This window comes from Staurois parvus, unplaced genomic scaffold (genome assembly GCF_062004578.1).
Source record: "Staurois parvus isolate SC_StPar_1 unplaced genomic scaffold, SC_StPar_1.0 ptg001432l, whole genome shotgun sequence".
NCBI classification, from domain to species: Eukaryota; Metazoa; Chordata; class Amphibia; order Anura; family Ranidae; genus Staurois; species Staurois parvus.
In genome coordinates, this window is record NW_028319228.1 from 5,762,120 (window position 1) to 5,783,469 (window position 21,350).

A 21,350-nucleotide genomic window follows, 5' to 3' on the forward strand; every position below is an offset into this window, starting at 1 on the left:
GCTAACCTTAGGGCAAGTCCACCAGATGTGAACCATAGCACCCAATTGTTGGCATCCCCGGAAACAAGCCGGAGAATATGTGGGGATAAAATTAGCTAGACGAACAGGCACATAATACCATCGATAAAGAATTTTGTAGGCGTTTTCGAGAATGATGACATTCCTCGAACATTTAGACAATGCTTGGGTCATGGTCCACCAATCCTGTTGATCCAAAGTCCCCCCAAGTTCCGACTGCCAACGTTGGTGATAGGAACGAACCGGAGGAGTTCTATAAGAAATAATGGCAGAGTAGACCAAAGAGATCAGACCCAGAGCATGGGGTCTATGTCTGCACTGGCTTTCAAAGGGGGACAGACGGTAAGGTCCTGAGTGCGTCCGTATTAGTGTATTAACAAAATGATGGAGTTGAAGGTAACCAAAGTGTTCCCGCAAAGGAATGTTATAGGAAGATTGCAGGGTTTCAAAGGTAAGCGAGTGGGAGCGAATGTACATCATAAAAACCATGTGTTTGCCACCAGGCAAATTGCCTAGGATTGTCCTGCCCTGGAGGGAATAACGGGTTATGTAACAGACGTAACACCGGTAGATGGGCAGAGATAAGGCCAGCGGAATATTTAATGGAATCCCAAAGACGAAGCGAAAGCTTCAGCGTCGGGCTAAGGGTTGATGGACGATGAGAAAAAGGAAGCCACGGTAAGGAAGAGAGTGGTATCGGATGGCAGTCTAACAAATCTACAGTAGCCTACAAGGGGAAATGGTGAGATGCATGAATATGAGCTAGGGGGGCAATATTAGCTGCCAGGTAATAAGACTGGAGATTCGGGACAGATAGGTTGAAAATACCATCTTGTCTATGTAACTACTGTATATATGCTAATGCATGCTGTGATGCCAAATTAATGTAAATGCTGCTGTACTGTCTCAAATGTTTCTTTAAACAAAAAAAGCATACCTTCTGATACCCAATCTGCATGCAGAATATGGTGGCTTAGTGACTTGACAAAATCCACAGGCAGTAAACCTCATCAGGATGTCACAGAAGTAGAATCCAATGTATTTTCATTCTAATTTTCAGCATAAAATGCATGTTTTTCTGTGTTTCTTGCTGGGAAAAAGGACTTTTGCCTCTCTATCTTCCAACTTGAGGGACTGTTTGTAAAAAAAAAGACTGACAAGGGAGGGAGGGTTTGTAGAGTGAAAGATATCCAAAACATATTCTGTAAACATAAACAGGCTGCTTGGGCAGCATAGTACCTGTTACTGTGAATTCTTCAACATTTTACAGATGAAGATTTACTGTTAATGAGCCTAATACCACAGCAGCAGGTGCTAGATGTGCATCTGCATGAGGCCACCTAGCATCTCTTTGTACAATCCTTGGTGTTTATCTAAAGTCAGCTATTGCTCATACCAGTGGTCTCCAAACTGTGGACCGGGGGTCGCACATGGACCTTTGCTTGTTTTTAGCTGGCCCTTGAGGCACTATATATCCAACTGACACCAATGGTGGAGCACTATTCCCATTGACACCCAATTATGGGACATTATTCCTCCCACTGACACAAATGATAAGGCGCTATTCCTCCCACAGCCACCAATGAAGGGACACTATTCCTCCCACGGACACCAGTGAAGGAACACTAATCCTCCCACTGACACCAATGATGGGGCACTATTCTTCACACTGACAGCAATGATGGGACACTATTCCTCCCACGGGCACCATTAATGGGTGCTCTACCGCCTCCTGACACCAGTTTTGGGGCGCTCTTCCTCCCACGGACACCAATTATGGGGCACTCTTCCTCCCACTGACACCAATGATGGAGCACTGTTCCTTCCACTGACACAATTAACAGGCAGCATACCTCCTGCTGACACCATCATTGGCTAACTATTCATCCCACTGATAGCAATTATGATGTATTGTTTACTCCCACTGGCCACAGTGTGGCCCTCCTAAAGCATGAAGGACCGTAAACTGGCCCTTTTTTTGGAGACCCCTGGCTCTTACTATAAGATTGCATGCTTAAAATCCATTTCTAGCTGCTTATTTTAAAATAGTATTAGACCCAAAAGAAGACCGTTATTATATTGCAGCTTACTTATTTTAGATGTGATTACTGTATTAATTTTCTTTTTTAGGCTATTTCTTCAGGTGATCCAGCCAATAAGTCTGTTTGTCAGCAGAATAGCTCTCTTGCAGTTACAGGGATGAGACAGACTATTTACCACTGACAGGTGCTTAAAGCGATCAGATTTTCTTTATAATCATTTACAAACAGTTTTTCCTTTTGGAACAAAGCTTTCATATAAATAAAGTATTAGCTGGAGATCAGCTTCAATTTGTTATTGTATTTGAATCTGCTAGTCCATCTAACACTCCCCTCCCCCCAGACTGATAATGCTGCTGTTATATCTGACCCCTGTGCTCATTGCTCCAGACTAGTGTCTGTATTATACATGAGGTGTGGTACTGGCCAGATCACCAGGAGAAAAGAGAGGGAAAAAGCCTATCAAAGGGAAACTAATACAGCCACTCCACCTAATGATTGGTAAGCTGCAATATATTACACTTTTGGTTTTGGGTTTAATACCACTTTGGTGTAATATATATAGTTTACATTTTGATTGTAATATCCCAACATCGTTAATGGTTTTCTGGTATAGTTCTATGTAAAATGTATGTTGTCTTAATGTGGTAACACTTCAAGAGAAACTCTGATCTATACAAACATTTTCTAATAATATAATTATAAATGCTTATAAAGATTGTGCTGCTTAGCTATTTAATTATGTTTTTATCTGTTTCTAAAGCTTTATTGTCTCTCAAAGTGCAGGTTACCTGGTCCTCTAAATCCGATACTAAATAATTTGTTGTCTATCCCTGTCCTATTAAAGTAGGATCAAAGCAAAGGGAAACAATTCTATTGCAGCTTACCAATTCTTAGATGTGATGGCTGCATTACTTTTGTTTTTTTTTAGGCTTTTTTCCTTTATTTTCACCTGTTGATGTTTGTTGCCTGTTGTTTTTTTTTTCGATAGAATAGGCTCTCTTGCATATGTAGCAGTTGAAGAATTGAGACAAGCCATTTACCACTGAAAGGGGTGCTTACAATGATCCCCTTTTATTAGTTTATGTAAACCCTTTATCCCAAAAGGAGCACAACTGTTGCTGTACTTAAAAATTGTTATGCAGTTTGCCTTCAATTTTTTTTAGTGTATCTAATCTGCTAGGGCAGGGGTCTGCAACCTTTAAGACATAAAGGGCCACTTGGACCCGTTTCCGAGAGGGAAAAAAAGACTGGGAGCCGCAAAACCATTGCGACATTTAAAACAAATCCGACACTGCATATATTGCAAAAAGCGCTCTGGTCATGAAGGGGGTTTAAGGTCCCAGTAAGCAAAGGGTTAATCAGGGCCACAGTGTATCGTCATAATCACAATCATAGCCTTAGGTCAGTGGTGGGCAACCTTTTTTTTCAACTGAGCCAAATCTCGCCAAAACCACGATTGAAATTTATTTTGAGAGCCACATTTTTAAAACTGAAAATACATCCCCCATATAGTAATTCATCCCCCATATAGTAATTCATCCCCCCCATAGTAATTCATCCCCCATATAGTAATTCATCCCCCATATAGTAATTCATCCCCCATATTGTGTCAATTCACTTACCTTTGCTCCGTGCGTTCCTCTCGCCGTGTTCCCGCGCCGTTCCGGTCTTCAGGGCGGACTGTGAGAGGAGAGGAGTTCGTCACGCTGCCCCGCCTACATCCTGACAGCCAATGTTTGCCACGCTCCGCGGGCCGGATTAAAAGGTCCGCCGGGCCGTAGTTTGCCCATTGCTGGGCTAGCTGCAGAGTCCTGACTTTTGGGGCGGCCACCCGAGAGGAGGGAGGGGAGCGGGCGCCCAGCACACAGAAGAGCCGCATTGAAGTGTGTAAATAGCCGCGGCTTGCCGACCACTGAGCTACGGCAACCCTATTGCCTGTCACCTGGTGGGCAGTGTGCTCCGGAGCCGCAGCAAAGGTGAAAAAGAGCCGCGGGTTGCCGACACCCATGCTAGGGCATCTAACACTACCCCCAGCTCCCCCCAGGACTGCCAATACTGCTGCTCAAAGGTGTCTCTGTTGCTCTTTCATTCAGAGTGTAGACACCCTAATACAAGAAGTGTGTTACTGGCCAGATCACCGGGTGAAAAGGGAAAAAGCCTAAAAACAGAACAATAATGCAGCCACCACATCAAATGATTGGTAAGCAGCAATATTTTACATTTTTGGTTTTAGGTTTAATACTGCTTTAGGTATAGCAGGGAAAGCTTCTATTGGTCTTGTAAGCTCTCCTTAGCAATGACTTTCTAAGTAGAAGTCCTAATTTTTTCCATGTACTTATGTCTGTAGAGCCATAGGAACCTCATGGTCTTGTTTTTGTTTGTTTTTCCATAGGGTAGTTTTTTCCCCAAATTATGTTTGAATCATTTTGTGTGGTCACTTAAGATGCTAATAGTTACTACTTATATTGCTAATAAGCTGCATTAAATGTAATATTGTAGCAGCACTCAAGCAATGCTTGGATCATGTGTTACTGCTTTATGTACCAGTGAAAGAAGAAAAGTGTTGTGGGGCAGAAACAATAATTCATTTTATTTAGGTCCCTTTTAAGATTTGAATGCTACAGCTAAACATGGCACCTACATAACTGTGTTCCTCTTTAGGGCTGTACCTGGATGTTTAGGAAGCAGAAATCAATTCAAGGAAGAATTTTCAAATCCAGTAGAACTTGGACAACGCCACAATGCCACAAAACGGGAGTTAGCCACTGGGAGAAAGGTCATGCAGAAGCTGGCAGTTAAAATGTCTTCATTTTTCCTGAGACGTACCAAAGCTCTTATCAGTAACCAGTTACCAAAAAAGGAAGATCGGGTCTGTATATTATTTTTGTATATACTTATTTCAGTAAGAAATTGTGTTTACTCATGAAAATATCTATGGAAAATAATGGGGATAGGGGAGAAGGCATAATCTCGGGCTATAAAAAAAGGTTAGTTGTATATCAGCTGGAAAATTATTTCACAAATCAAGGACTGTATTTTTTATTTCTTGTATCACTTTAAATACTTATGAGTAGCTCAGTTTTAAGCTAATGATGACAGTTATAGCCATGATATATTTAGAAACTTTGCCTTTTTAACTGCAGATTGTCTTTTGCGCATTATCTGAGTTCCAGAAAGCAGTTTATCAAACAGTGCTTGAAACTCAGGATGTCAGCTTGGTTCTTCGAGGTGGGGAGAAATGCAGTTGCAGCATTGGGCGGAAAAGAAGAAGGTGTTGTTATCAGGTAAGGAATAAACTTTGTGTTATATGACTATATATTATATTATAGACAATGTATATTTATTTGAAACATAACTAAAGAAGATTCAAGCAGAACTTTACCCATAACAACTTGCTAAAAAATAACGTTCTTTAGCAAGGAACGTACTATCCACCCTTACCACCTGAATCCTTTTCACTTCGATTGTCTCTTAAACTGACAGGCAGACTTGCTCCCACAGCCCCCCCCCCCCCCCCATATGCATGCTGCCGCTATGTATTCCGGGCGATCTGCATTGCAATACACCCAGTGGAGCCCAGATACGTCTCATTAAAGAAAACCTGTCACCTAAAAATCATCACATAGGGGATGTGTGTCCCCTATGTCATAAAATGAAAAACGGTACGTAAACAAAAAATTTTCACAAAAAAATAAATTTACCCCAGGCGCATAACATTCCCCCCCAAAAAAATATTTGGAAGCCCCCACCACCCCCACATATACACACGTACGAATGTAAATGCAAACGTTTACGTCCATTGCGATACACATGTTACATATCACCGCGCATGCTGGAGTGAGAAGTCTAGCACAAGACCTCCTGATGACCTGTAGGGAATTTTGAAGCGTCACCTATAAAAATATATATAGCACTGCAGTTTGTCACCGTTTCACAGGCGCACACAAATTTAATGTTTGACATGTTGGGTATTTAGTTACTTGGTGCAACCTTGTCTTTTATATTTTACCAAAAATGTGTTTAATTCATTGCGTTTGTTTGCCCTAATATTCACTTTTAGTGTTTCTTTTACTGAAATTTTGGGTTTCCTGGACTTTTGCAGTAATATCGTGTGACATAAAAAATTAGAGCTACCACTATTTAATTTTCTAGGGTGCCTGCTTTCAGAAAATATATAATGTTTGGAGCCTAAAATAATTTTTTATACGTGTGCAAAAATGGCCCTGGCAGCAAAAGGGCTAACAATGATGCTACCAAAATGAGTGTGTGTGCTGTAAATTGCCTCCAGCATTGTTCCTGTTTCTTCTTGTTGGAGGCCGCCATTTTTCTGAAGCCAGAAGCCCATGAGCAGCAGTAAATCTTTAGGTTGTCAGCAGATCGGCTTCTATATTTTCAGCACAATGCCAAAAGATAGAGAACAACTAAGCATGTGCAGAGTGAGACAGTGTATTACTGGATTTTAAACAGTATAGAATCTTGTTGGGAGGCTCTTTTAGTTCCTTCCTCTGGATCTACAAATTGTATCAATATATGATTTCCATTGACTTGTGGTTTTGCATTTTATATTACATTGTTTGCCCAGGTTTCCACTAGGTGTATTTTTAGGCCCTTTTCACTTGAGGGGTCTGATCAGGTCCACCTGTCAGTTTTTCAGGCACTGGAAAATTAACAGCAACAAAAATCTGCTGCACATACGTGTAAAAGCCTAGTCAAGTATATACGGTACTCCACTTCACAAAGGTAATCACTTCAGGTCTTGCTGCCCTCTAGGACTGGGGATGTCCTATGACCATTAAAAATTAGCAAAAGAGGGAGCACCAGCCTGGTTCATTATCCCTAAAATGTATTTAAAATTCAATGTAAAAATTACTCACAAGCATATAAGTAAAAAGCACTCATCAAGCCACTCGTCTGCGGCTCAGAGCTCATAGTGTCAGCAGTCTTCAAAGCATAGGGGGGACTTCACCGGGGTCCCTTCAGGCTGACACATTTTAAAGGAATCTCCTTCTTCATAATTTTTGGATCTGAATGGGATTTGTCCTCCTCTGTTTAGTTGGATCGCATCGCAGGGCAGTTGTGTGTAAAAAGACATCAGTGTCTGTTTACATTCAGTCACCCATAGAGCAGAGCAGGCTCTGTCCGTGTCCACTCTGCACATTCTGCAGAGCGGACATGTACCTGTCTTCTGCTCGCTTTGGTTTAATCGGAAGGGGATCAGCAGACAGATCCCCTACTGATCAAAATGGATTCTACCCTATGTGAACCAGAACCAGCATGCTTGTTTAGTACCAGGAATAAATATCTAGTTGATAACTGCAGTTTATCTGGTAAGTCTTGGTTGTCTGTGCCTACTCCCACAATCTCAAAACTGAGGCCTTACTTTCTTGTAGGTAGACTCCCTGTTTGTTCTTCCTCATAGAGAAGCCATGATGGGAGTGTGAAACTGTCATTTGACTTTATAGTGGCTGTGCCATCCGAACACATGATGTCCTGAAGGATGCTTTTCAGAGACTTGTTCACACATGCACTAAAATATATTACGAGGTAGTACCAAAACGTTTAGAAGGTAGTTTTGTAACACGCTAACAGATTGCAGCACAAGGCTGCACGCACAATCAAAGGGAGCACTGACCTTCATAAGTCAGTGTGCCAAAAGACATCGTCCTGTGTACATTGAGAGCTGTGCAACTGGTACTGTTATGACCACAAGAGCAAATGTGAAATTCTGTGTGAAAATGGGCAAATCTGCCACAGAGACATTTGACATGATTCGGCAAATTTGCGGCGATGCTGCAATGATTCATTTGAGGGGCACACGTGCTTTAAGAGCAGAAGCACACCACTGGAAGACAACGAGAGATCATGAAAACCTTCAATAAACTCAAACCCCGGAAATGTTGGAACCATTCGGCAACTTGTACATGATGATCATTGGAGAACAATCCACAACATTGCTGCCATTGATGGTGTGTTATACGTTCCGTCCAGGCAATCCTCAAGTGTGATTTGAATATGTACCATGTTGCTCTCAAGTTTGTCCCCAGGCTGCTGACCCAGGAGCAGAAAGAATACCACTTTGAAGTCTGCCAAGAACTCCGTCAGCGTGCCATAGATGGACCCATCCTTCATGTCGAGGATCATTAATGGTGATGAAACTTGGGTGTGTGGGTTTCATGCAGAATTTCACATTTGCTCTTTGTTCTAACTTGCTGTCAATGATGAAATAGCAGATGTGGTAACACACGTGGTCAGAATAGCACCAGTTGCACAGCTCTCAATGTACACAGGACGATGACTTTTGGCACATTGACTTATGAAGGTTGGTGCTCCCTATGACTGTGAATGCTGTCTTGTGCTGCCATCTGTTGGTGTGTTACAAAACTAGTCTCTAAAATTTTTGATACCACCTCGTATGTCATTCTTTGTAATGCTGAAAACCTGTATAGTGTACTGAATAATGCATATTATAGTTAAAAATGTCAGTGGCAGTGAATAAGGTGTTATGAATTATTTCCCTTAACAAAAGGGGGAAATCAGTTTTTAATCTACAAATAAAGCATTTCTTTCTTGGAAAACCTGCCGTTTTCTTCACATCACATTCAAGCTCCCTGTCTGTGTAAATTAGGTCTAGTATTTGTGACATAGCCATGACCTTACAGTTTATGTGTCTGCTTTTTTAAGTAGCGAGACAAATAAAGCGTTACCCACAGGTCTTTTGGAAACATTATAAAGTCATGTCTTGGGAAAGACTGTTACAGTGTCTGTTCCTATGATTTCTCTATTGCTGTAATGACTTTGTGATATATGGGCCCTGTTGTTTTTGGCAGGTTGCAATATTAAACTCATTCAGCCTTAACTAAGGAAACATGCAATTATCTGATGTCATTATAACCATTTGAGCAACTTACAAGAAATCTTGTTTAAAGCACTGCATTACACTATGAAATATCACCAAACATGCAGACAGTGCTGCAAGAGAGCGCTACTCAATTTTTTTATTTTTTTTATTGCTTGGTTTTGGGTAGAGTGAAGCATGGTGTGATTCCCTGCCAAGTCTTTAAAGGGTTAGTTCACCTTTACCAAAAAACTGCCTATGCAGATAAGGGGCGTCTGCCTAAAGGGGCTCCAACTAAAGTTGAATAAAACCCTTGCTATATGAGTAGACAATTTACATACCTAATGAAGCCTGACTGGAATTCTCTCAAGATGGTGCTATGACATTGCTATGTGAGGTCTAAACATTACTGCTCACCTCCTCCATCACCTCCATTACAGGAGGTGAGCTCTCAGACACTGAGCTCACAGCTACTGCATCTGGGGAGAGAGAGAGCATGTGAGGAAGTTTGAATCAAAGAAAAGCTCACTCCTGTGATGGTGGAAGTGAGCCGCAATGTCTAGGTTTCACTTAACAATGTCCTGAGAGAATTCCAGTCAGGCTTTGGCAGGTAAATGGCCTACGCCTATAGTAAGGTCATTATTCAACTTTGGTTAGAGCTGCACAGTTTTTTTTTGTTTTTTTTAAATATCTTTTATTAAGTTTTATTTCAATACATAGATCAACAATATATCATTTATCAGAACACATACAATCCAGATAACTTCTTTACCCCTATTTTCAGCCCCCTTATCCCTCCCTCCCCAATAAATTACCCCTGTCCAAGTAATTCTTTCAATTTCTTTCCTACCCTGTTTATCCATCTAAGTCTAAACCCTATATTCTCTCTTCACTTTTCGACTGTCACTTTTCAGTTTAACTCTCTGTCTCTTCTATCGGGGTACCCATTACTTCAAGGTATTTTTCAGATGTCTTAAAATCATACCACTTACTCCAGTCCTTTCTAAATATTTCCATTCTATCTTCATCTATATGGTATAGCTCCTCCATCTTATTTATATACTCGATCCTGTCTATCCAGTCCCTCATTGTTGAAGGGTCCTGTGCCTTCCAAAACATTATAATGACTGATTAGATGGTATAATATACTATTTTTATATTGTTTTACTGACATCTCTGACTGATAGAATAGACACACCCGTGGGTCCTTTTGAATAGTTATCCCCAAGATCTCCTGCATATATTGAATTATGTCTTACCAAAACCCCTGTATTTTTAAACACTCCCACCATATGTGAGCCATTGTCCCCCTTACCCCACGTCCCCTCCAGCATTGTGGTGAAATTTATTCTCTTTGTTTATGTGTCACACACAGGAGGATTACATCTGCCAAATATGAGGAAGTATAATATGTTGGTGTTTTTATCACGGGTGGTAGATTGGACACACAATTCTCAAGAGAAAACTTGGGTTAAAATGGAAGGTATATTAAGTAACACACAATCAGAGAGGATTATCTGGATCCCACGAGAGTCTTGAGACATAGATGAAAATAGTAGCACACTGACACGGGAGATTGAGAATATGGACTGCATAAGTCAATGGGTTGGAAGCACAATTCACTGTTGATGCCCCTGGTGGATACGGAATTTTTTCCACCAGGGAAAGATAACATTTCTGGGAAATGGTTTAAAAATAGAAATGTACGGTTGGGGGACATAGTAGACAGGGGGAAGTTATGCATTTTTCAAGAGTTAAAGAGCAAAAAGATTTATTTTTTTACATTAGATGAATTTAGATATTACCAATTAGGACATTTTGTCTCAACGCTCCCCCAACCACTGAGGATGCCGGAGGACATGCTTCCATTTGAAAAAATGTTGAATTCTAGGATAGTACATAAACATGTAACGTATGGGATGTATAAGATCTTTGGCCACTATTTATAGTTCACAGCTGTCACTTCTGAATAAAAAGTGCCACTTTCCATTTTTTGGGCTCACTACCCAAACTTCTATTTTTCCATCGAAAGCTTCATCCATTTGAAGAACTCTTGAAGCATGCATGCAACTCAAAACACCTCCAACAACTCATTGTCAAATGGCTCTGTAGTAGATTTGCCCAGTTTCACGCAGAATTTCACGTTTGCTCTTTGTTCTAACTTGCTATGCATGGTGAAATATCAGGCGTGATAACACACGTAATCAGAATAGCACCAGTTGCACAGCTCCCAATGTACACAGGATGATGTCTTTTGGCACCCTGACTTTTGAAAGTCTGTGCTTCCTTTGACTATGCTGCCATCTGTTGGCATGTTACAAAACTACTCAACTTTTTGATACCTTCTCGTACCCATAGCTTTCTTTGTGCATTTTCAGTTGATGGTCTATGTTCATATATTTGCCCTGTGTGGAATATTTGCTTCATAAACTGGATTTGACATAATGGAACACTAAAATTCGGTCATTCAGCTTCAACAGACACTCATATTGAAAAACGGCTTTTATTTTCTCTTCCCCTAAACATTTGCAAGAGGACCACCAGAACTAAAGTGACTGATCCTCTTGTTTTTGGTGAAGACACAATAAAAGTTATATTTTGATATGATTGTCCAGCGGAGAATGGATGTGTTAGTTTTGGAGAAGTGTGTCATTATATCTGACCTAACGTATTGAGTATGTCTGCTTTTTTAATATCTCATGAAAATCTTTCCACTGAGTTAATTCTGTAAGCGTTATGAGTGAACTTAGAGCCTATATGGCCTGGAATATTATGTATGCGTTTTTACAACATATGAACTTGTTTTTTGTTAATATAGAAAAACCAGTATGGCGAAAGTGTAAAGACCCTTTATTTCAGTTATATGGCTATCCTTCGTAAGGTAGCAAATCATGCAGCTCTTCTACAGTCAAATGCCAATACCAGCAAACAGCAGGTGGGTTTTCCTCAAATGCAGTTTCATGTGTCTGTTGGTGATTATGTTTACTATGTTTTACTGCTATCATGGCAGGTTTAATTTGATCTATGTACAGCAATTTTTTGTTTGACAGAATAATACTAATTGACCTGCTTGCTACAGTGGCACAAAATGCAGGAAACCTTGAAAAGTACTTTTTAACTCCTAACAGACCATCAGAAATAATATTTCAAAATTCTTTTACTACAATAAACTGGAATCTGGTTAAAGAGCCTATTTATAAAGCAGAGAGTGTGGCATTCACAAAAGATTTTATTGCAGGTGGATGTTCTGCCGCTTTATGATTATGCTCCTAAGTTTCCTGAGCTACTCTGCTTGCGAATCACCATTACTCTTTGCACAGGTTATTAAAGTGTTACTAAACCCACAACAGTAAAATCAGTCTGTATATGCAGTAAAGCATGCTTGTTATACTCCTTGTGGAACCTAAGGGGTTATAGCTCTGCATTGTGTAAAAAGGCCGTTTGATCCTTTCTTCTCTGCCCCTCCTCTTGTTCAAATGTCCACGTCTTATCTCCTGATTAGACAGACTGAACCCATAGCCATTCTGCACATGCTCAGTTTAGTGTGTATTGCTAGAGAGCTTTTTTGCTTTCTTGGGAGAGTGCATGTGATCAGCACAGGGTCAATCAGCACTGTCGAGACAGAGGTCAGGGGTTTTGCATCCTCTTAAAGCAAAAGAAAACTCCTCCTACAAGCTGTAACCAGTGCTCTGCTGGACACAGAAGTCATGAGACTACTCTAACTGCTGATGCGAAAAGGTATTTAGCAGTTTATATTTGCTAAAATAATTACATTTCCATGTTCTGTGTACTGTGGGAGACCAGATATAGTGAATGCAGGGTCCTGGGTTGAGTAACACTTTAACCTTAACTACCATACATTAAACACATATCAAAGATATGTTTTGGTAAAACCATACAGAATGCAGTACATCAGCCAGTATCTTGTGCATTTTTGGGTCACAGCTGCTTTTCTTCCAAATCAGTGGCAATAAAAAAGCAGTTTGAAACAGCTTAGAAAGAGAAAGGGATGAGGGACAAATGTATCTGATGCTAGCAGACTTAGCTAGCTCCAGATTTATTTTTTTATGTTAAGTGGATACAAGGTAAGCTGAAATTTACTTTGTTCCTCTTTAATTTTTTATCTGTGTTTGTGGTTATCATAGGAAGCTCATATTCAAAGAATCTGCAGTGAAGTGTTCTCCAAGTTTCCAGAGTTTGTCCAGCAAACCAAAGAAGCTGCATTCGAAACCATCTCTGATCCTAAGTACAGTGGAAAAATGAAGGTTTGTAAGATTTTTGCCATATTATAACATTTATAGACATGTATCAAAATATTTACAGAGTTTATTATCATTTAAATAAAGCCCTTGTCTTGCAGAGAGATATCATTCTACAGACGGACTGATTTGCTGTCTACTAATTCCATTAAAGCCCACTTTCTAGACATCCTCTGGTTTGCCTTAAAATTATTAAATAGCTTGTAAATTAGAGCAATACATTACAGTTAAGCCAGCCAGAGATGGAGTGATTTTCTTTCCTGCACGCACGTGTTGCATCAATGAAAATCACTCGATTCCCCCATAAACACAGTCAATGTTGACTGTCAATACCACCTGTGGGGCCATTGTGTTCGCCCAGTGTGGGGGGGGGGGGGTGAGGGGTGCTGTCCCCGCCAGAAAAACAGTGCCGCTAGCATTAATCGCATGTAGAATCCGACTCAGACTTAATACATTATTACATGCCGATTCGGGACCCTTTAGGCTGACCTCCTTCGAAAGTCTTTGCAGACACAGGCCTTATGTTCCAAGCTTGATCTCTCTTGTCTACTCTGCTATTGTTTCTTACAGGACACCCACTGTTCGCTCTTATCAGCATTGGCAATCGGAATTCGGGGGTTGTCTAGATTAGCAAGTCTGGCGGATCATGACTCAAGCATTGTCTAAATGTTCGAGGAATGTTATTATTTTAGAAAATGCCAATAACGTCCTTTACAGATGGTATTATATGCCTCCCCGACTTACCCTCATACTCTCCAACTTGTTTTAAAGGTTGTCAACAAATAGGTATCATGGCTCATATTTGATGGACTTTCCCCAAGGTTTGCAGACTGTGGATTAGGGTCTATGCCCTTCTCCGCACTATGTTTCACACAGATATTAAGCGCAACCCATACGAGGCGCTATTATTTAAACCCGTGTTTCTCAACCTTTTTTCAGTCAAGGCATCCTTTGAAATTATGAACAGTCCTGAGGCACCCTTTAAAATTATGGACAGTCCCGAGGCACCCTTTAAAATTATGCACAGTCTTGAGGCACCTCATTCTTAAATGGGGTGCCTCAAGACTGTCAATTTTAAATGGGCACCCCATTCTAAAATATGAAAAACTATTCTAATCATTTTATATAATGCAGCAACAGCCGCACATGTAGGACACCCAGCATTAGAGGTGATTTATTCTTCCAAAGCAAATACATTTTTGCACACTGGTACTGACTAGTATTCCAGTGTTTCTCTTCTCCCTCAGTTTTTCTCCATCACTGAGATAATGTGACCCCAGCACTGATGGAGAGGGGCAGGGGAGGGTCAAACTAGGATGCTGTGCAGGCAGCTGACATCCTCCTTATCAACTGATGATGTCATTGGTTGTCAGGACACTGGCAACTAGAAGGTCATAATGGTGCACAATGAAAACCTGTGACTTTGTGTAACTAAAAGGCAGGCTCGTTCCACCTGCTGGTTTGTATACAAGTTTTGGGAATTTTTAAGACCTTTTTCCAAGGCACCACTAAAGAAACCTCAAGGCACCCCAGGGTGCCAGGGCACCCTGGTTGAGAAAGGCTGATTTAAACCAATAGTAGGCCTACTTCATCCTGAGCGGCAGCTGGCATTACATCTATTTATGGCTACCAAACGAACGATCGCGAGAGCTTGGAAAACACCTCTTCTTAGCTTCGAGGCTGTCAAATAATGGTTAATGAGAAGCTAACAGCCATGCTGTTGAACACCCACCCAAAGTTTCTGCAGATCTGGCGCCCCTGGATTGATGTGGCCCAACCGTCTAGATTTGACCAGACCCTTCTGTCGATATAAGACTCTTTTGGCGTGATCTCCTGGAGTCCTCTCTTTGTCTTTACTTTCCTCGTTTCTCCCTTTTTTTTCTGTTCTGTTAGTTCTCATGATATTTGCGTTTATTGTAATACTTCTAGAGAATCGTGCCAGCAATATTTTATATACCTGTCGGACTTTCTCGAGAGTCCAAGGTGTAGAGTACTGATGTGCATCCAATGAGGATCCGTGTTCAGTTTCTCGTACCCTCTGCGGTTTTTGTGATTATCTTTGGCCTTCGATTACTAACTCATTGGTCTATATTTGTTTGCTATTAATACAAATTATGAGGTTTAATTTCATCTCTTTATGTATTGTGATTATGTACTCAGTTTATTTCTTTCAATACCTCAGTGCATTTTGTTATGTCTTTCATCAGATGAACTGTATATCTTGTTTTTTTGTGTCAGTGATCTTGGTTTTGACTGTTTCTTTGATGCTGTATTGTCTATAATAAAATCCATTGTAAAATAATCCAACTCAGATTCGAACCATCTTTAGCTGGCTTAAGCTTTGCAGACAGATAAATATAAAGAGAGCAGGTTTTGTAAAAATATTGGAACCTTTATGTGTACAATTGTGGACAGTAGTACAAAAAAAAAAAAAAAAAAAATGTAAGGTTAACTTGTCTTAGAAGAATTCTTCCTAGATAGTGCACAATAAGGTTAGTGGTGGAGACTAAAGAAAGACTACATGGCCAGACTGTGGAGTATTCAGTCTAAAAACTACATGTCAAGTTTCATGACTCTTATGATTGAAATGATATTGGTGTATTTTTCTTTGGCAGTTTGAGTCCCTCCTGCAGGCATGATTTAAATTCTATTTCATTAGGTTTATAGTATTTGTGAGTGGGTAACTGTGTAGATGATGTAAATATTTATAACAGAATAAATCTAATAGTTTAAATATTTATTACCCACTGGGAGCGACTAGCATTGCTGGGGAAGAAGAACTTCTTCTTTTTTCTTCATTTTGCGTTGCGTCAGCAAAGTCACATTGAACTGACATTGCCAGATGTGGACATGCTTTTCTTAAAAATAACAGTATCCTCATTATACACACATCCCCACATTGCTTACTTCCCCAGCAGAATAACATCTTGTGAGGGAGTGTAGCTGGCATCATAGAGTATGACAAGACTATGAGAAGTTAGCCTGTACAATAAACACAAGGATGAAGGAGGGTAAAAAACACATTTCACAGATTATTTGAACAAGCCTCACTCCAAGAAGGTTTTCCTTTGATAACTTGGCAGCATTGCAAGCCAGCCATATACAAGCATATGTTATAAGCTTTTCCTTAATTAGTGTCTTTTGACTGGAAGCTGTGTCTACAATAACTAATGGTAGAGTCTAGATGAGGTAAATTATTTATATATATATTTTTCAGTAGGTTTAAACTTGCAAACTTCTGTAGGAATTTAGATTTACCAATTTGATTACCTGTCTGCCTATCTCCTCTGTCCTCACCTGATCAGTTATTAAAAATAGACCGCAAAGTTGACATCATAGGGTTGTTGGCATTGTTATTTAGCAGCAATATGTCCATTGTTTGATTTCAATTATGGCATGGTCTCCCAGGAGTACATTCTGTATGTTCTTTCTGTGGATTTCCACCCTAATCCAAAAGACAGCCTGCTAGATTATACTTTAGTTTTTTTTTAGACAGAAGGTGTAGTTTTGAAACGTATGCCTTATTGATATGATCTTTCCACTGGTATTTTCATTATCTGCCGCTACTATCCTCGCCTATGGTGAGCCAGTGGGGAGATATGGTCTATCCCTTCTAGATTCTCAGGAATATAAAATTATTTTAGGAATACTTTAAACCAGCCTTTCTCAACTTTTACAGTTGAAGAACCCTTGAACAAAATTTTCAGGTTTCGGGGGAATCCCTGAAATAATTTTCTGTTCTACAGCTCACAGGTCATTAGTGTGATTGCTGAGATGTAGATATAATTATAAACAAAAGCATAAATAATGACATTTACACTAGCACAAACAGTGCATTTAGCTCTCAGGAGAAAATGTATTTATTAACATTGTCACTGAACCCCAGTTGAGAAACCCTGCTCTGTAGGCTGCACATAACTTTAGAGATGCTTGTAGACTGGCAGGCAAATGAAATGTACAGAACAGAATCGGTTTACATTCCACTCACAGGATGTAGGTGGGTTTTTGTTTTAACAGACCTTTCTTATACAGCTCCTTGCCCCCTAAGTTGGGCAGAACTTTCTGGTAGAGGTGCCTAAACCCTGGGGGGGGACCTCCCTCAGAACCCTGAATAAGAATACCTGTCTTAGACTGTAGACTTGTCATCTCTATAATGGTTTGGTTGAGGTGTTAGTGAAGGGATTCATTAGCTAGTTTTGTACAAAGCAACATGTTTTTGAAACAGTTCTACCCAAATTTAAACTGTTTTATATAGGCAGCTTAATGTTAGACACAATACGTAAGTTCTTAGATTGTTTTTATTGAACATTTTTTTAAATTAACAGATATAACAAATGAACAATAGTCGTATCACAAAAGGTAGCTTCGATACAACTCAACAGGGCATGGGTTATCTGACATAAAGCACACAACAGAAGACCAGGGACTCTGTATAATAGAAATTGGATAATCCAAATAGAAAAGTCATCATTTATATAATCATATATAGAGAACGGGTTTAGTGGTGGGGTATGGGAGAAGGGAGGAAAACTGGGAGGGGAAAGTTAGGAGACATAGGGGAAGGGGAAGAACCACAGTTCATGGACCTGCGACTACACACACAGTCAGTGTCATTTAAGGCATAACAAATGTTGTAGAACACACATGGATTAGCCATAACCAAATCCAGAGAACAGAAGAAAAAGGAATGATAAAGAATAAAGAAAAAGCAATAGAAAGAGAGGGAGAGGGTCAAGTCGGGGCACGTTAAGACACGGAAATATACCAAATTCACGAGTCCCAAACCTTTTGGTATTGTTGTGAAGAATACAGGTAAGTCTGTCGTTAATCATAATCCAATTCAGTTTATTCTTACATAGTGAAGCGGGATGAAACAGATGGATGCATCCTCACAATCTTGGTAGGGACAAAGTACTATCTTAATAACTTTTTATAATTTGCTTCAATTAGAGTAGTGTTGATAGATACCTTAGATAATGCAAAGGCAATGTCTTGCCAGTCAGACAGGTCATAAGTGACATTCAGGTCCCGTTCCCATTTATCCATATAGGGAAGCTTACATTTCAGATCAGTGAGGAGTGCATATACTGCAGAGACATGGCCTCTTGGTTAATCCCTATTCTGGCACGAAAGTTCAAAATTGGTAAGTATGAGTGGCTCATCCAATAAAGGAAGCTTCCAGCGGACAAAAGAGACAATCTGGTTTTATCTAAAGATAACAGTAGAGGGCATTTTCATCTTATCTTTAAAGTGCTGCAAAGAGTATACTCGATCACCCTTAAGATAGTCCCCTATCCACAGCATTCCTTTATTGATCCATCATTGAAATGGAGCAGGTATTAAACCAGGTAAAAATTCAGGGTTAAAAAAAACAGGAGCCAAGGGCGTGTGTGGAGATGCTAGTGATTTGCGATGGCGCACTCTGTCCCAGAATGTCAAAGAATATGATCTGGTGGGGAATAGTATAGGAGGGTGTCATTGATTAGGAAGCCAAAGTAAAGAGCCGACAGCGATGGGGTGGCAGGAAAGAGCTGCAATAAAAACCTAAAGGGGTGTAGGTCCCTTAGCAGTGGTGTAGGCCAATTGGGCAATTTGAGCAGCTTGGAAATATGCTTGAAGATTAGGAAAGCCAATCCTGCCTCGTGGTTTGGACAGCATATCCAAGGTCTTCTGTTGTCCAAAACAAAGCCAAGAACCTCAGCTTGTAAATGCTGCAACTCACGTCTCAGAACTGGTATCGGTAGGGTTCAAAAATAATACAGCACTTGGGGCAAAAAGGTAATTTTAGTAGAGTTGATTCTGCCAAACCAGCATAAGGAGTAGTCAGCCCAATGACGAAGATCTCTAAATTTTTTTAAAAGGTGGGGGTAGTTAGCGTGATAGAGGGTCTTAAACGAAGCAGTTGGATAGCTAAATAAGGCAAGGAGTTGCATGCCCGTTGAAAATTATAAGTATTCTGGAGCTGCTGTTCCACAGAAGAGGGTAAGGAAACGTTAAGGGCTGTCATTTTTTGAGAGTTTAAGGAGAGCGCAGTAAGGTCAGAGACTGGCACAAAAGAGACAGTAGATTATTTAAGGGGAGGTAATATACATAAGAACATCGTGAGCAAACAAGGCACATTTATGTTCCTGTTGTCCACAACGGAAACCATGGATATTTGGGGTGGGAAAATAGTGAAGTTCTTAATACATCAGACCTGCCAATATATGTCTACAAACCTGAGCTCTGCCCAGGAATAGGTTTAAAATATATAAGCCTCATTACCATAATAAAGTTAAAAAAAATAGAAGTATAAAATATACAGTCGGGGCCCTGTTGGCAACCGTATATTTATAAAGATGAGCATATTTTTTGTTATGGGGTTTTCTTGAGGAAGCCAGCAGTGAAACTAGTTCTGCAGTTCTTCTGGAGGCACTTGTACATTGGGTAAGCCCTCTCATCCTACTGACCTTGAGGTTCCATTCATTGGGTGGGAGTTTTAGGCTGGTCATACTATACTTAGTTTCATCCATTTATTCCATTCAGTGTGATCCTGGAACTGGTGACTGCCATACGTCCTGTGAATACTAATGGTGTTTACCAAGATACTACAGCAAAGGGGATGAAATCTTGGTGTTTGTAAGCTGGGATTTAATGACTGCTTAGGATTTACACTGATATTTGCCTGTTTTTAATTATTTTTTTTTTTTACTATTTGCATGTTTTTTGGCACATATGTATTTGAACAATGTATGTAATGTCAGCTGTAGCATCTTACATATTTACTGCAAATGGTGTAAATTAAGTTGAAGGGCTTAAATTTTCAGAACAATTTTCAGAACAAGTCACACTTCAGGACTGTTACTGGCCTATTGCTTTAACCATGAATGGGTTATATGATGCACTGTCAAACCACTATCTGTCAGAAATATTAGTGCTATCATGTTATTTAACAGTTTGCGAAGTTGCATAAGGATGGATTTCAGTTTGTGATTTGAATAATTGGAGTACAGTCTTTTTCTTCATTTAAGAGATTAAAGCCAAACATTTTTTTAACTTTATATAGCTTGGGGAAGATTTAAAATCTATGTCCATTTTTTTAGGTGATCTGTGTCGCACTGTAGGGAATTTTACCTCGCTTCCTGTCTCTGTAATTGCAAGACAAGAAAGGCAGGGGGGCTGGGTGAGGAGTTGAGGGAAAAAATCTGATTTTACAACCCTTTTCTGATCTGTCCAAAAGAAATATAAATGTTTTGGATGAAGTTGGGCTTTGACCAGTAGTACTTGATATAGTTGTGGGAAACAAATTGATATGAGCCCATTCACTGAATCACTTTGAGACCTTCCTTTTTTGACTTGTTGAAGAAATCGGAGCATTTGATTCTTATTATGGTTTCATCATTTCACAATAAATGAGGTTCTTAGAGGTATAGGTTTGAGTGCAGAAATTCTTCTGTAACATAGGCATGGTGATTCTGCATACATCCATAGTTTGTTGTCAGCCCCAAATACCTATGGAGATTCTCTTGACATCTAGCTACTGCAGCATGGTGTGTGTAAGGCCTGTACCTGAAATTTTTAGTTCCACGTCTTTGCCATTGGTGGAACTGTAAAAAGCACATTCTTACTTTCAACTCACCCTGATAAAGAGATATTCCTATCCTGGATTTTTATTTAAGACATTGGGCTCAATTCACAAAGCATTAGTTATCGTGTTAAGAACTGTGGTAAAACACCGCCTAGTGTTTTGCAAACATTTGTTTGCAATTTACAAAAATATGCTACTTAAATACTGCATGAGCTGTTTTATGAAGTGGTACAGTATTTTAGTAGTGAAAGCTATTGGTATGTTTAACCACTTGTCTACCGGGCACTTTCACCCCCTTACTGCCCAGGCACTGATGAGGAGGCACTTGTAAGTGGCACTGATGGGCATTGACAGGTATCACTGGTGGGCATTGACAGACATCACTGATGGGCACTGAAAGGCAGTACTCATATATGGCACTGATAGGCAGCACTGACTGGCACTGATAGGCGGCACTGACTGGCACTGATAGGTGGCACAGATTAGCAGCACTCATAGGTGGCACTGACTGGCATTGATAGGTGGCACAGACTGGCACTGATAGTTGACACTGAAAGGCAGCTCAGATGGGCACTGATATGTGGCATTGATGTGCACTGATGGGCACTGACAGGTGGCATTGATGGACA

At 40.1% G+C, this 21,350-nt stretch overlaps 1 protein-coding gene across 1 annotated transcript in view; it reads left to right on the forward strand.

The window, feature by feature from the left end:
* The window catches only part of ERCC6L2 (ERCC excision repair 6 like 2), a 205,137-nt gene that overhangs the window by 77,814 nt on the left and 105,973 nt on the right, over positions 1-21,350 (forward strand). Inside the window, exons 5-8 of the mRNA XM_089662138.1 lie at positions 4,722-4,929; positions 5,204-5,344; positions 11,714-11,830; positions 13,041-13,160. Coding sequence (XP_089518264.1) covers positions 4,722-4,929; positions 5,204-5,344; positions 11,714-11,830; positions 13,041-13,160 — 586 coding nt within the window. The remainder of the gene's footprint in view (positions 1-4,721; positions 4,930-5,203; positions 5,345-11,713; positions 11,831-13,040; positions 13,161-21,350) is intronic.